The following is a 16,622-nucleotide window of genomic DNA, read 5'->3' on the forward strand; positions in this document are numbered from 1 at the left end:
GTCTTGTTTCACTTAGCATAATACCCTTTAGGTCCATCCATGTTATCACAAATGGCTGGATTTCCTTCTTTTTTATGGCTGAGTGATATTCCATCATGTGTGTGTGTGTAATACACACATACATGTTACATATCTGTGTGTGGTGTGTGTGTATATATATGTGTATATATATATATATATATATATATATATATATATATATACCATATTTTCTTTATCCATTCATTTGTTGGTGGACACTTAGGTTTTTCCATGCCTTGGTTTTGTAAATACTACTGCAATGAATATGGGGGTGCAGATATCTTTTTTGAGATAGTTTCTTTTATTGTTACCTTAAGATAAATACCCAGAAATGGAATTTCTGGATCGTATGGTAGTTCTATTTCTAATTTTTTGAGGAACCTCCATACTGTTTTCAACAGTGGCTGCACCAGTTTATGTTCCCACCAACAGTGCACAAGGGTTCCTTTTCTACACATCCTCACCAACACTTGTTACTTCTTGTCTTTTTGATAATAGCCATTCTGTCAGGTGAGGTGATATCTCTTTATGGTTTTGATTTGCATTTCCCCGATGATTAGTGATGTTGAGTACCTTTTTATGTGCCTGTTGGCCATCTGTAAATGTCTTCCTTAGAAAAATGTCTGTTCAGATCCTCTGCCCATTTTTAAATCAGATTATTTCTTTTCTCCTATTGAGTTGTATGAGATCTTCATATATTAACCCCTTTGTTGATTACCCCCATCAGATATATTAGTTACAAATATTTTCTCCCATCCCATAGGTTGCTTTTTCATTTCGTTGATGGTTTTCTTTGCCACGCAAGAGCTTTTTTAGTTTGAGGTAGTCCCACGTGTTTATTTTTGCTTTTGCTATTTGTGCTTTGGTGTCAAAACAAACAAACAAAAATCATTGCCACGACTGATGTCTAGGAGCTTATTCCCCATGTTTTCTTCTAGAAGTGTTATGGTTTCAGATCTTTAATCTATTTTGAGTGGATTTTTGCGTATGGTGTAGGATAGTAATCCTGTTTCATTCTTTTGCATGTGGCTGTCCAGTTTTCCCAGCCCTATTTATTTCAGTATATGTGCTGCTGAAGCAAGCATCCAAACACTATTTATTGAAGAGACTATCCTTTCCCCATTGTATATTCTTGGCTCCTCTGCTGTAAATTAATTGATCACACAGATGGTCCCTAACTTACAATGATTCAACTTATGATTTTTCGACTTTATGATAGTATGAAAATGATACACATTCAGTAGAATACTTTGAATTTTGAATTTAGATCTTTTCCTGAGCCAGTAAATACGCTGCCATACTCTCCTGTGATGCTGGACAGTGGCAGCAAGCCGCAAATCCCAGTCAGCCAGGCAATCATGAGGATAAACAACCAATATACTTATAGCTATTCTGTACCCACAAAGCCATTCTGTTTTTACTTTCATTACAGTATTCAATAAAGTACGTGAGATATTCAACACTTTATTATAAAATAGCTTTGTGTTAGATGAGTTCATCCAACTGTAGGCTAATGTGTTTTGAGCATGTTTAAGGTAGGCTAGGCTAAACTATGATGTTTAGTAGGTTAGACATGTTAAATGCATTTCTGACTTGTGAAATTTTCAACTTACAGTAGCTTTACCAGGATGTAACCCCACTGTAAGTGAAGAAAGATCTGTATATTCATGGATTTATTTCTAGGCTCTCTATTCTGTCCCAATAATCTATTGTTTTTATGCAAATATCATACTGTTTTGATTACTATAGCTTTGTAATGTAGTTTGAAATCAGGAATGTGATGCCTCTAGCTTTGTTCTTCTTTCTCAAGATTGCTTCGGTTATCAGGTGTCTTTTGTGGGTCCATACAAATTTAAGATTCTTTGTTCTATTTCTGTGAAAAATGCCATCGGAATTTTGATAGGGATTCAATTTCTTTTATTAGTGTACATAGTTTTCAGAGTACAGGTCTTTTACCTTCTTGGTTAAATTTATTCCTAGGTATTCCATTCTTTTTGATATAATTGTAAATGGGATTGTTTTCTTAATTTCTCTTTCTGACAGTTTGTTAAAGATTAGCTATTTCTCACGTGACATCAATATTAGGAACATGCATTTCATAAAAATGGTCAACTCACGTGTCAATTTAGACTTCAGAGACAGCTGGGGAGAAGCCAGAGATGCTTCTCTTTTTTTCATGCTGTCACAAAACACGTCCAGTAGGTGAAGCAGAAAGATAACAACTTTAACTTTTTTCACAGACTGGAGCATTCCTTTCTGGATAAAGTCTTCGATGGCCTCAATTATGGCATCAGCAACTGTACCTGGGTCTTTTTGGGCATTTCCTGGAAAGGCAGATAATAAAAACCGGGGGTGGGGGGAGACCCAACTGGGAAGGCTGAGAAATAATTTGGGGATTCCAGTCCTCACAGAACAAATGCCCACTGCCCACTCTTTCATCATCATGGGCTTTTCTAGCAATGCACGAGCAAACACTGTTGAGGTCCTAGATGCACCAGGGAGCTGCTATTCCAAGATGTCAGGAAGTCAATAACCCAACAATGAACAAAGGACCCAGGAAATCTAACTTTTGATATCTGATGTTCGTGTCTCCTCTGTCAAGTTGACCCTAGCTAACTGTGTTCCTCTGTGTTACAAAGCACAATTAACCTTTTTTGGCTCATTTGTGTCCTCAAAAGGTCCATAAAAAGCAAAAGATGCTAATATATGTTGAAATCTCAAGCTCTTTAAAAAGAACAATAATTTTTCTTTTTTGTTCATAGTCACCCAACTAGATGCATGTATCTTTATTCTTCCAGATGTCTTTGGGGACCTGATTCAAGCTAAGCTGATTTTGTAAGACACCTGGAGCTTTAAGTTATCCATTATAATCTATAATTCTTTGCACACCAGTTATCCCTAAGCCTCTAGGAAGTCTTTTCTAGCACACTCAGTGAGATTTTAGCTGATTTGCTGGGTTCAAGGTGGCCACCAGAGCAAGTCTTTTTCTTTTCCCAGCATGTTCCATATCTTGTTTCTCAAGCCTACTGCCTAGGTAAGATCATGAAAAGTCCCTTGAAAAGTCCCATGAAAAGTCATGGAAGCAATCACATACAAATAAATGGCAGCTAGCAAATCACAATGAGAAGCAATGTAAAAGTCCCCTGGCCAACCTGGTGTGATAGACTAACAGCCCACTTGGATTTTCCCTGTTGATGGTGTCCACCATTACTGTGGAAATACCACTTTGGCCTGGCTATGTAGACACTTGTGAGAATGTAGACAAACCCCATACAAAACTGAACAAGAGGGTTTCTTCAGTTTTCTGGATTAGATGATCAGGAAAAGAGAGAAAGTCTCCTTTGCAAAGCTATGATTATCTCATGATTTTTGGAAGAATTTAAATGGGAGAATTCAGATACATTCATTCACTCTCAACATTTACTATGTCCCATCATGAGCTAGCTCTCATCTAGTCACTTAGAACACAAAGGATGTGATATATGGGCATGAAGAGGTATGTCAACAGGCGAAGTATGAGAAACCGTGGAAAAGGCTATGCCAGACAGAACTATGTAACAGGGGCGTGATATGTTCAACCTGGTGTGTTTGGGGAAAAGATCTGTTTTTGAGATTTTTTTTTTTTTGAGATAAATTCAGGGGGTGGGGTATGTGGAGGAGGCACTGGGACAGGGAGCCTAGATAGGAAGCTATAATCTAAGTTTAGGCAAAAGACAAGAGCCGAACAAAGAGAAGAGGCCAGAATGAAGAGTCAGGTACAGGGACTGAGAAGATAGTTGGGAAGTGAAGTCAGCAGGACCTGAAGTCAGTGGCCAACTGGGTTTATCTTTGACCCTTTGTTCCCCCTTTTTTGCCACCCACACACCTTGCTGTGCAACCCTGAATCGTGCTGTACTACAGTGGTTTACATGTCTGTCTCTCACAGTAGAGGCTAGGTGCTACCTGGTGACTAGACCCTTTGCTCAGTCATCTTTCTGTCCCCAGTGCCTAAGCACAGTGCCTGGCACATGGCAGGCATGTGGGAAATATTTAATCAAATTAGTTAATAAGCTAATGAACGTAGGAGTGATCAAGGGGGTAGAGTCAAGGATTCTAGGTAGAAAGTGATGCTTTTAACATGCTCAAGGATATAAGAGGAAGGGCAAGTCTGGGGGAGAAGACAATGAATTGGAATTTATAGTCTGCTTTGAACTTGAAGTGCTTGCAAGTATCGCTGACCACCCACTCTCTCCCCCTAGGCAGGTGTCTGTAAGGAGCCAGGGAGAGGGCTTCTTTGACTGCCAGAAGCCGTCTTCAGTTGCAGTGACAAGTCAACTCATAAACACCACTAAAGGAGAAAGTTCCCCTGTCCGTTAGTCTAAGGACCAGCTCAAGTGGTGATACAGATTAGTAAAGATGACAAGCAAGGAGAATCTGTAATCCTGATTTATGTGTGCAGACCAGCAATGCAACCAAGTCAGTGGAAGAAACAACAGGTTTGCGGTAACCCAGAAATAATTATGTGTATATATTCATGCAAAACAAAAACTGCCTCATTTCCTTATTTTTTCTTGGGAAGGTCTGTGTCACCCTTGGGTTGTCTAATTTCTTGGCCCAGATAAAGTTTATGTAGAAACACAAGACCAGAGCTCAGAAAAAAATCAATGGAGACAGAGACTGGTGAGTCATTAGTGGGTGTCCATTAAAGATAGAGATAGAGAAAGAGACAGACAGACAGACAAACTGGCAGACAGACATGTTGGCTAAACTGCCAAATTGGATAATACCACAAAGGGAATGAAAACATAAAGGGACTATAAATTAATCTTTCAGAAATAGAAAAGTAATAAAGTAGATGTAGCATTCCATGTGGGAACATTAAGAGGAATGGTAGAGTATTACAGAAATTAAAATAACAGAGGACTAGAAGAGGGCTCAGGAAGTGACAAGGCCGGTTAAGTGTACTTTTGGAGGGCCTGGAATGCAAGTGTGAGACACTCAGATTCCTGTGCAATGGAATCACCAATCCAGTGCTGAGGGCTCTCTCTCTGGGACCAGCCAGCTACGTTCCACTTCAAGTCTGAGAGTATTTGCTTCCCTGACCAGCTCTCTGAAGGGAAACCAAGCAGAAATTCCTCATCACCACCCAAGACTCAGATTCCTGGGAAAAGAGCTGAAAGAGCATCACCTTACTAATGATAAACCCAAAGCACCATCCTTATATATGAAGACTTACACAACTACTACGTAGTTTGAGGGAAACAAAAAAGGCAAGTAGGCTGAAAAGAGGAAGGTTGGAGTTGAATTTCTGACCCATTAGAACCAGAACCCATTAGGCTCTGGTGGCTGGGAGGCTTCTGTGCAGACATGTCCTAAGGCCAACTCATAGGGCCAGCTGTACAAGACGTGTGACAAGGCCAGGAATACTCCTCTCCATCCGAGTCAGCTCCTGGGAGGTACAAGCCCATGCTCTGAGGTTCTCCATGCAGAAGGGATGGGGGAGGGAGTTCAAGACTAAATAATGTAGGGGACAGGAAAAAAAAGAAACAGAGGAACGAGGAGAGAAGGAGAGATGATGGGCTTTCTTTCTCTTCCTGCCCTTCCTCTCTCTTCCCTCCCATAGTACAGAGCAGATGTCACTCTAATATTCAACACTATCTTCAGTTTTCTTCATTTTTTCCTCTTACTTAAACCACCCCACAGTCTTTGCTTACTCCCTTTGGGGCTGCCTTGGGATGAGGAGCCACCTTGACTCAGACTCTGCATTGATTATATTAACAGTCAGCACCAGAGCGAAGGAAAGGGGGACGCCTTGACAGCCAGAGGTTACAAACCTGTCCCAATGGCTGGGAGGCAAACTGACGAGTAATTCCGTTTTTCACACTCTTGCAAAACAAGGGAGACTGATTTCTTAACATCATTTCCGCCAATGATGTGAACAATATTCTTGCACCTCAATAATCCACCTTCAGTAACTATATAATCACTGTTGCCCTTTTGAGCTGGGAAACACAAGACAGAGAGATGCAAAATTAGATACTGAACCCATTCTTTGATTGTTTAGAAAGCAAAATGTTTGCTTTGGCATATAAAGCATTTTATGTGAAAAGAGACTCCTAAAATATGCTTTTTGAGGAATCTTTCTTATCTTCTCTTTTTAAGTGAGATTACTTTTCACTTCTAATTGTCTCTGATTAGAATTCTTTGGTCAAATGTATGATTTTCAGATTAATATGTTGTCTCTCCAATCCCAAGACTCTCCCCAGCCTCTCCAAAACCTCCCATATTCAGCCTTCTACTTATAATTTTGAACCAAAAAAATAGTATTGTGTCTTACCTAGGCGAGAACATGCCATTTCCACATTTTGTCCAGCACATTCTAGAATTGCTTTGGACACCCCTACAGGAGAAAAGCAAGAGGGTTACATGAATTGAAAAAAATCAGAACAGTACATCTGGATCAGAATGATTGCCTCATTATCTAAAAAGCTTTCCTAATCATCAAAGGAATCCTAGAACCTGAGTATTTCTGATAAGAAAGAAGAAAAATGTATACATTATCTGTTACCAATTATTAGAAACCATGTCCAAGTAATTTTAAAATTAGTAATATCAATAAGCCAAAGTTGTAGAAACCAGTTTGGCTACAGCAACTATAGGACAGTTGACTATTACACGACTCAAATCCTACAAGTAAAGTACCTGCTTTGAGATTAAATGCTTTTGATGTTGAATTTACAATCACATCAGCCTTTTCTTTGGTGATATCTCCAAAGGCCACCTGGAAGATGATGGGACCAATCTTCATTTCATGCACGTCTACATTAGGGCTAGATGCAGTCCCATGGAAATCTGAGAAGAAAAGAAACGGAGTCCCTAACCAAGTCGGCCACAGCAAGAACGACTTAGATCTCACACTCCCCAGATGCATTCCTCTCATACTTCTTCCCCAGCCCTGTGATCTCCAGCCCTTAACCAGCCCTGACTCTGAGCCCCAGTGATGGTCAGTTTCTGAGAAAGGATTACAAAATATAATATATATCAAGCGTGGACTTCTGCTGCTGGCCACAGCGATGTCAGGCCCCCACACACCTATCTCACTCACAAATCACAACTAAAAATGCAGGATAGATACAAAAAGCCAACTAACTGAGACCTGAAAAGTAAACAGCAGGCAGGCTGGGGGAGGGAGTCAAAACTTGAAGAAGTCACCTGTAAGGGGGAGGGAGAGTTTCCCATTTTATTTTGTCTTAAAATTTTCCCTCTTTCTCTCTCAGCACTGGCCCAAGGTGGCCCCCGTTGCAGAACTGTGTAATGAGAATTCCTATCTTTGCAGCCAGAGGATTAGAAAAAAGGGTCCCTGTGAACTGAAGAGTATTGGAAGGAATCCTCATGACTGTCCATATTTTTCCTTTTTCTAATTCAGGCCTTGCCTCAAGATGAGCCCAGTTGCAGAGCTCCACAGTGGCCCCACAGGGAGCCAAAACCCTGAGAGACATTCTGCCTTCCTGTCCGGAAGAATGAAGAGAAGGGGCCCTTGTGGTCTGAAAAGCATGTATGTGGGGGCGCCTGGGTGGCTCAGTCGGTTGGGTGTCTGACTCTTGATTTTGGCTCAGGTGATGATCTCCGGGTGGCCAGATCGAGCCCCACGTGGGGCTTCACGCTCAGCGGGCAGTCTGCTTGAGATTTTCTCTCTCCCTCTCTCTTTCTCAGAGTTTAAAAAAAAAAAAATCTTAAAAAAAAAAGCTGTATGTGTGTGTATGGGCAATACCTGTGGCTCTCTCTTTCTCTCCCTCTTTGTCTCTCCACTTTGCCCACAAGGGTAACCCTTACCATGCAAAAGTATGAGGCAGCTGAACAGGCGTCTTAAGCTCCCGGAGAACCTGTCTTCCTGGCCAGAGGACCTAGAAAATGGGCTCCCTTGAGCCAGAGAGTATAGGAGTCCCAGACAGGTGAGAGCTGGAGAAGGTACCCCTATTCTGTGTATGAATACAGAGCTGGAGCTGCATGTGTGGGGACAGACCCAAGCTGCATAGCAAAGGCCTTGAGAACTAAATTAACATTGGAACTGCTGCCCACACAGAAGGTGAGACAGAGTGCTTAGAATGAACTTAACTGACTGACTACTTGCTAAAACAAACAAAACAATCACCATTTTCCAGAAGATTTTAATAGGACCCAAGTTTCACAACATAGTATTTAAAAATGCCCAGTCTATAATCCCAAATGGTTTGTCCTGTAAAGAACCAGGAAAATGTGACCAATTCTCAAGGATCAAGACAATCAATTACAGATACTAATCTCAAGATGATCCAGATGTTGGAATTACCTGACAAAGACTTTAAAGCATCTGCTATAACTATGCTCCCTGAGGTCAAAGTAAACACAGCTGAGTGCCTGAAAATGATTTGGAGTGAATGGAAAAATAGGAGGCCCTGCTTTGTGTATAGTTTATAAACTCTAAAAAAAAAAAACAAAACAAAACCAAATGGACATTTTAGAGTTTAAAAATATAGTATCTGAAGTAAAAAAATTCACTGGATGGGCAGTGGACAGAGAAAAGAGTCCATGAACTTGGAGGTGGGTCAATAGAAATTATCCAATGTGATGAACAGAGAGAAAAGAGATTAAAAAAAGAAAAAGAAAAAGAGATCCCAGGGACCCATGGCATGCTATCAAAACACTTCACATTCATGTTATTGGGGCACTAGAGAGAGACCAGTGAGGTAAACTAATTAAAGAATGACTGAAAAATCCCCAACTTTGATGGGAAACATACACATTCAGATTCAAGAAGTCTCAGCAAACTCTATAAACAGGAGTTTGGATAAACTCAAGTATAGCAACAGCAGATTTGACACAGGAGAAGCATTTGGTTGGTATTGTCTCTTTAAATGTATCTGTTTCTGAAAACACATGTCACATCATTCTCAGAAATTAGTAGCCAATCACTACCCACAAACCCACTGTATAGATTATATAATTTAGCCTGCCTACTCTTTCACATCAGACCACATAAGCACAGCCAATGTCTTACATGCTCAGGGGTATGGGATATAATTTAATATCTTCTTTATCACTAACTGATTCTTTCATAAAAATCATCACTACCGTCTTTCACTGAATAGTTATTTAGCAACTAGAAATAATTTCTCATCTCATAGCTTTACTGAACCTTGTGCATCTTCGGCCTTGAGAATTTTGTCACTGACGAAACTTCCATTAGTCCTTCTGGCAAATTCATCTGAAAATGCCTGGAAATACAAAGACAGTTTTGACTACTACAATCCTCCATAGATGAATAAATTTGATTCATCAGGGCTTTTGATCTTGCATGCACACATACTTAGGAGAGAACAACTCTCAAAGTGTTATTTTCATTATAGATTTTTTTAAATTATGAAAATAATACATTTAATTCTGTTTTTGCAAATGCATTCTAGGAAAACTATTAAATATGTGAAGGAAGTTATAAGTACAAGCATATTCATTACACGCTATTTATAACAGAGAAGAAATAAAACAGTTTAAAAATCCAACAGGGAAATGGTTAAATAAATTTTGGTATATCCATCCATGTGTTGGCATATTTAACAGCCATTAAGAATCTCATTTTCAAAAAATAGTTTGTGGAATAGGGAAATTCTCTTTTTTATACTATTAAATGAAAAAATAATGATATTAAATTGCAATATATAATCCCACTTCTAAAGGTACACACGTATAAAAGAAGACTACAATGAAATACAACTAAAAGAATGTATGCATTTTTTATGGTTCTAAGTTTCTACAATGAGTATGTATTATTTCCATAATCAGTAAGAGCAAGTTTCTTGCCGGTTGTTAAAAAAACACAGTAGTAAGAGAAAGATAATCACATAGACAGCAACCACTTCCTTTTTTTTTTTAATTTTATTTATTTATTTGACAGAGAGAGACACATCGAGAGAGGGAACACAAGCAAGGGGAGTGGGAGAGGGAGAAGAAGGCTCCCGCGGAGCAAGGAGCCCGATGCGAGGCTCGATCCCAGGACCCTGTGATCACGACCTGAGCTGAAGGCAGACGCTTAACAACTGAGCCACCCAGGCACCCCAACCCACTTACATTTTTTAACTTCTTATTTGTCCCAGGAGAGGAATCGCTAGGGGAGTAGCCCTCTCTGGAGCCAGAGGTTGATGTATGTATTCTAGGGTTAATGAACCTGTGAATTCCCTTTCTTTGCCTCGTAGTGACACCCTCAAATCATCACTTTCTTTCTCCTTTTAAACAAGCAAGAGAGATTTTTGGGGGGAGAAAAAATAAGTAACTTTTGTGCTAAAAGATTGATCCAGTAATGGGAAGGGGACATGGGGAGACTACAGAGCCAGAATCCCAGGCTCACAGGACTCCAGGGGCGGGCAGGCAGGCAGGCAGGCTCCGTGTGTAAAGGTGGACAGCTGGTTGATGGACTCTCTACAACCGAAGATGGTTCTGGTATTTCTAGTCCCAACTCTCCTACTCCCATGGGGATGTGCTGAGTTCATTCTAACCACAAAATAAGGCAGGGACACCTGGGTGGCTTGGTCAGTTGAGTGTCGGGCTCTTGGTTTCCGTTTGGGTCGTGACCTCAGAGTCATGGGATCAGGCCCGGCCCACGGGGTTGGGGAGTCTACCTGAGATTCTCTTTCTCCCTCTCCCTCTGCCCCTCCCCCCTGGCACTTGTGCACACGTGCACTCTCTCTCTCTCAAATAAATAAATAAATCTAAAAAAAAAAAAAACCCAAAAGACAAAACAAAATAAGGCATTTATGATTCAACTGGAAATTTGAACATTGATAATTGAGGAAATAAGGGAATGATTTTCAATTTATTTTAAGTGTGAAATAGTATTGTGGTAATGTTACTTTTTAAAAAGAATCCTATTGCTTAAAATAAATACTGAATTTTTTATGGATAAAGTATGTCTAGGATTTGCTTGGAAATAATATAGGAAGGAGGGAAATAAATGGAGATAGAGATGAAACATACTGGCCATGGGTTGATAATTGTGAAGATGAGTGATGGGTACAAGGGAGTTCATTATACCATTTTGTGTACTTTTATTTATGTCTGGAATTCTCCTTAATAAGAAGTTAAATTTTTTTCTATATCCATAAATTTGCTTGACATTTGCTGTGTTACAAGTGGTCTATACCACTCCTTTACTTTGCTGTACAGGAAATACATGGAAAAAACAATCTAACAGACCAACCAAGACGACATCTGAAAACATTAGGGCTCAGCTGCCAAAATAACCAGAAATGAGTGAGACTGTACCTGAATATTTTCATGATCACTCGGGTGCAGCAGAAATTGAACCTCTTGTAAAGCTGTCAGTTGAATCTTGCTACTAAAGTTTAACACTTCTGAAGTTATTAATTCAGCAAACATGGTTTTAGGAAACCCCAAATTTCCTGTTCCTATTGCTGGAAATGCAATTGATCTTAAAAACAAGTTCTCGGTGATTTCTAGACATTTTCTGATAATGTCTCTCATGATCTGAAAAGCACAAAGCACATCTTTATGCATCTTTCCTAGAAATGGGAGTTAGAACAAAAAGGACAAGAATTTAGCAACTTTGACTGTGATCTCTGTCTACTCTCCTTTCAAAAGAGGTTAAGGGCAGTCAAAAAAGGAAAGGAAAGAACAGGAGCAGACAAGGAAAAGGGAACATCAGAGACCCTCTAAAAAGATTCAAACTCACTCGGCAAGGAAGGAAAGAAGCAAAGCAACTACTGTTCTAATCCTTCATTCTCCTCCATTCTTCAAGCCCTCACCTTGCTATCCTCACTAAAGATGTGTTGTCTTCAATAACTCTTCCCCGAGCCCCAATAATGATTGAGCACTGTAATCAATTTATATTATTAACTAGTCTTCGGGCAAAGTCAGCTACAACTGAAAGAAATGGCCATTGTGATAGAACCCGCTGATAATGTGACAGACAGAGGCCAATCTACACTATACGGAGAGGAGAGTCCCAAAGGCGACCCAATTTCCCAGAGAACCTAAAACTTGGCCCCACCTTGTATGAAGATGTGCACCCATCTCTCCAGTCTGGAGCCACTACGTGAAGCACATGGTGGCAGTGTAGACCGTGTCCACTGGTTCGGAGAACTGTACCCATGCCAACAGCCTTCGCTTGGCCGACTCTGTCCAATTCCTCCTGGAGCTTTGGCCCAGCTTTCGCCAAGAGGGCCTGAGAAAGGAGCCCTTTATTAAGCTGGAGATTCACGGGAATGGAGTTGACAAGAACATCAGCCTTGAAGACAAAACCAATTTGTTTCAGATACTAACAAAGAGCATTCATCAAGGATCACTGTATTTGAGCCCCTGGCTTTGGCACTATAGGGGGGAAACGATGATGATTAATTTCAGAGATTGAAATGCCACCCGAGGCAAAGGGTTACCAGATACTTATTTAAATAACACTCCAGGACAATGGAGATATAAAGCGAGATATAGATAGTATAGGGTCTCTGAAGGAGTGCAGAGGCATGGCTTGTGGGGTCTGGGAAATAGGAATCAGGGCAGCAGGGAGAGGGAGGCGGGGCAGTCATTTGGGAGGGGACCAGTGGGAACATACACCGGGTAGGGTTTTGGTTTTTTTTCTTAAAGATTTTTTTATTTATTTATTTGACAGAGAGAGAGACATAGCGAGAGAGCGAACACAAGCAGGGGGAGAGGGAGAGGGAGAAGCAGGCTTCCCGCTGAGCAGGAAGCCCAATGCGGGACTCGATCCCAGGACCCTGGGATCATGACCTGAGCCAAAGGCAGACGCTTAACGACCTAGCCACCCAGGTGCCCCTAAACCAGGTAGGTTTGAGCTGTGAGCAGACTGCTTTGATCTGACAGAGCTTTTCTAAATCGGGCTCAATTAAGACACCAAGAGAAGAGAGCAGAAGGAATGTGACCAAGTGATATTCAAGACTGCCCTGCCTGGGTCACCAAGGAGGAGTGTAGTTCACCCTGGTTCAGCACCATTGACAAGATTCCCATCCTCTGCCCACATCAAATGCCAAATCAAATTTGTCTTTATCTGCCCTCAGCAAATTTGACATGAAATTAACCTTAGATTTGCCAAAATGTGACAGGTATAAAGGCACTGAAAAAGTATACATGTATAAACGTAAGATAGTATTGTGGGTTTTTGCATTTACTGGAAGCCTCGCGATCTGAGTACACTTGCAGTTCCCACAATTGAGTGGCCAATCTCTGTGGGTAAATGCCTCAGTGAAGCCGCCCAGTCTTCTGAGAAAACCACTTCTGAGGCTGGGAGGGAGGGCATGGGATTCTTCCCCTGGGTCCTAGTCTGCCTTGGGCAACAGGCTGGCTAGAGAATCGCAGCACTGCGGCGGGTGTTCGGCAGGCAGGGACAGAAGGGACACTCACCGTGGCGCTTTGCACATCTCCTGTCACCAGCAGGATCCTTAGGCTTCCCTGGGACAACAGAATTTGTCTGTGTCCACGAACGTTGGTAAAGACGGGCTGGACCGTCTGCGGTACACTGGGCCCGGAAGCCGTAGGAGGCCGGGGGTCCTCAAATACAGTTTTCACAGTTTCCGCGAAGGCCTGGACAGTCTTCTCAGCTGTATCCACAAGGTAAATCTCTTTCAAGGTGTGTCCATCCTGCTTAAACTGGAAGTTTTTCTTGATAGCCAAAACAATCGTCTTCACACACTGGGCTAAGGGAAAGCCACCAGCTCCGGAACTGATGGCCGGGATGGCTATGGACCGGCACCTGTGTGTTTCAGCCAAATGGAGACTTTCTTCTACAGCCCTCTTTAACTGGAGCATGCACTTCAGGTCCTCGTCGTCCTTCCACCGGGGCCCCACTGCAAGGACCACGTGGCGGTATGGGAGCTTTCCTGCTTTCGAGATGATGGCGCTGCCGGGGAGGATCTTGCCCATTTTCTTCACTATCTGGTCACAGTCCTCTTGGAGCTCAGGGCCGGCTGCTTTGGAAAGAGCCGCCGCCAGGCTGCTGCAGAGCTGCAGGTCCTCACTGGCGCTGCTCACCACCACCTCGACAGGAAAGTGGGTCAAGTCGCCCTGCTGCACCATCAGCGAGACTCCAGGGGCCAGCTCTACCTGCGACAAGTTGCTCTGCGGCCCCTTAAGCGAGACTCCAGGGGCCAGCTCTACCTGAGCCAAGCACTTCTGCCCATCCGTGCTGCCTCCCTCCTTCTCCCCTCCATTCTCCTGGAGGTCAATGGAACATCCAAATAACCGTTTGACCTCTCTTTTATAATACTGTGCTTTCTCCTGGAAGAACTGGCTGACCAACGGCTTATCAATATGGACGCTTTTAATACAGACAGAATCCAAGGCTTGCTTGACGATGCTCACGCCCTCCAGGACTTTGGCCCTTGGCCCAGTTAGTAAAATGCCTTTTTGTTTATTCTCAAGATTGAAAGTTACCTGAACATTTGTCGTTTTTATCTTTTGCCAGAATGGCTTTTTTTCTATCCTTAAATAATCAATGATTACGGGAGGCTCTATTTCAATCAATCTCTCTATTTTTGTGTGTTTTTCCACAAAGTCAAAAAGCAAGCTATAGGATTTATTCACTTCTCTCACACAGCCCGCGATGATGACCTCAGCTTTGGTTTTTGAAGTTAACTCATCGATTATTACAGTCTTTGAGGAGGAATTATGTCTCTTATGCAAACTGTGAGTGAGCCCTTTCCATTTCTTGCCATTAAGAATTTCCCTGTCCTCGACATTGATGCGCTTATAACTTAAGGCACTGACCATTTGCTTTTCAGCATCTAATAGGACTTCAGAGGAATAGCCGATTAAGAGAACAGTTTTACCCTCCAGCTCATAAACTGCAAGAATTTTCTGTGCCATCAAAAGAGACTTAGAGAATTCTATACAGTCTCCTTTTTGCAAAAACTGGAAAATCTCAGGGGGAAGCTGGATGCTTTTTTGAACCATGGTGTACATCTTTTTCTGTATTTCATACTTTGCTTTATACACATCTGTGTAGAGGCCTTTGAAGCACATGTGTTGAGAAGCTTCATCATAACAAATCTCCATCTCTGGGTACTCAGTGCGGAGACGCTCCAGGACATCGCTGTGACACAAAAGAGAATACCTTCCTGGAGAAATGACCACTTTTTGCTTTAGACTTTGCTCTTCTCTTCTAATTTTTTGAGTGGTACTTTCTATTAATTCCTTGATTTGTGGCTCAATGTTCTGTACATCCTCTGATTTCCCCACTAAGGTTACAATCCCCGTAAGTGTATCAAATTCAATCAAAATCCTGTCGTCGTCTTCTACACTCTTTTTTATGGTGTCCCACACTATGGGATCCACTTTAAAGGGGGTAACTTTATATTTAGACCTGATGCTAGAGAATGCTGTGGAAACATCTTCCTTCCATCTCCTGATTCTCAGTCTACCAAGACAGATTAATGTGGTCGCAGGTCTGATGGTAACTTCACTACTGAGTTTGGACCATATTAGATCACAGTGACAATGTCTCGCTTCGTCATTTATCTCATCAATCAGATGCTTCTTTTTCTGTAAGAACTTCCATAAGGGAAGATCTAATGATTCTCTGAATGGTGCTGGAAGCTTGATCAGAGGTTTCTCCTTTCCATACAAGGCCGTGCCCAAAGAGGTATAATAAGGAAACACAGAGAGCGGCATATTATTGAGGTCTAGTTTCTTGGTCATGATGGTGTGTAACACTTAAAAGGAAAGACATAAAATAAAGTAACCCCAGTGTGGTATGTTTCAAGTGAGAAAAAAAACAAAAACACTATTCTATTAGGGAAAAAAAATCCTAATGATTGTAGAACTTGGATGTTATAACATGCTATGAAAAAGCAGCACTACTCTCAAAGTGCTCAGATACAAATTGATTTTTATTACTCCTACATAGTTATCCCTTGCTTAATGGAATACTTTCCAACCAAGATCACTCTATGTTGAAATTCTGTTAAGTAAATTCTATTTTCTGTTTCCTGGTAACATTTATATATCACCATCAGGTTAACAAATAGATAAGAATTTGTTCACAAATATGGGGGTAATGTTTGCCCCAGTGTAAAGAATACTCTGGTGCTCAAAGCAAAGCTCATGTAAGAATCATGCTATTTGCTGCTTCTTGTACAGTCTCACAGTTTTAGGCTTCATAGCTGATTTAGATTCCATTAATACCTCTAAGAGGAGGAGCATCATAGTAATTACCAGAGCTGACCATGTGTCAGACACCTTTCTAAGTGCTTTCCGTATATTTATTTATTTAAGCTTCTCAGCAACCCTTTGAGATAGAGACATGATTATTATCATCCTTATTTACAAATGATAAAACTGAGGCTAGGGAAGGTTAGGTAACTCAAATAGGGTGATGTAAAGGACAAATACCCGAGCTAAGATTTGAGTCAGTGTCTGTCTAACCCCAAAGCCCCGCTCTTGCCCCTTTACCAGGGGTTCCAAACAAGATCACTTCATGGTCATTGGAGAGCCCAGCCCCTGGGGCCTCGGATTCAGTAAGTCCTGCACCTCCCCTTGTCCCTGCTATAATCCCCTCCTGCCACTTCTACTGGGGCGGTCCCTAGGGTGGAATATGTGTGTGTGTGTGTCTGTATATGGGG

At 41.5% G+C, this 16,622-nt stretch overlaps 1 protein-coding gene across 3 annotated transcripts in view; it reads right to left on the reverse strand.

Moving 5' to 3' along the window:
* The window catches only part of PARP14 (poly(ADP-ribose) polymerase family member 14), a 40,134-nt gene that overhangs the window by 6,599 nt on the left and 16,913 nt on the right, over positions 1 to 16,622 (reverse strand). For 2 of the 3 annotated variants that reach the window (XM_081832882.1, XM_081832899.1), the window contains exons 6-13: positions 13,408 to 15,713; positions 12,041 to 12,277; positions 11,296 to 11,517; positions 9,176 to 9,254; positions 6,703 to 6,852; positions 6,338 to 6,400; positions 5,835 to 6,002; positions 2,139 to 2,345 (exon numbers count right to left, since the gene is read on the reverse strand). In XM_081832882.1, coding sequence (XP_081689008.1) covers positions 2,139 to 2,345; positions 5,835 to 6,002; positions 6,338 to 6,400; positions 6,703 to 6,852; positions 9,176 to 9,254; positions 11,296 to 11,517; positions 12,041 to 12,277; positions 13,408 to 15,713 — 3,432 coding nt within the window. The remainder of the gene's footprint in view (positions 1 to 2,138; positions 2,346 to 5,834; positions 6,003 to 6,337; positions 6,401 to 6,702; positions 6,853 to 9,175; positions 9,255 to 11,295; positions 11,518 to 12,040; positions 12,278 to 13,407; positions 15,714 to 16,622) is intronic. The other variant, XM_081832891.1, reaches the window with a different exon arrangement.

Source organism: Leptonychotes weddellii, chromosome 1, assembly GCF_054177405.1.
Source record: "Leptonychotes weddellii isolate Sample4059 chromosome 1, ASM5417740v2, whole genome shotgun sequence".
Lineage (NCBI taxonomy): Eukaryota > Metazoa > Chordata > Mammalia > Carnivora > Phocidae > Leptonychotes > Leptonychotes weddellii.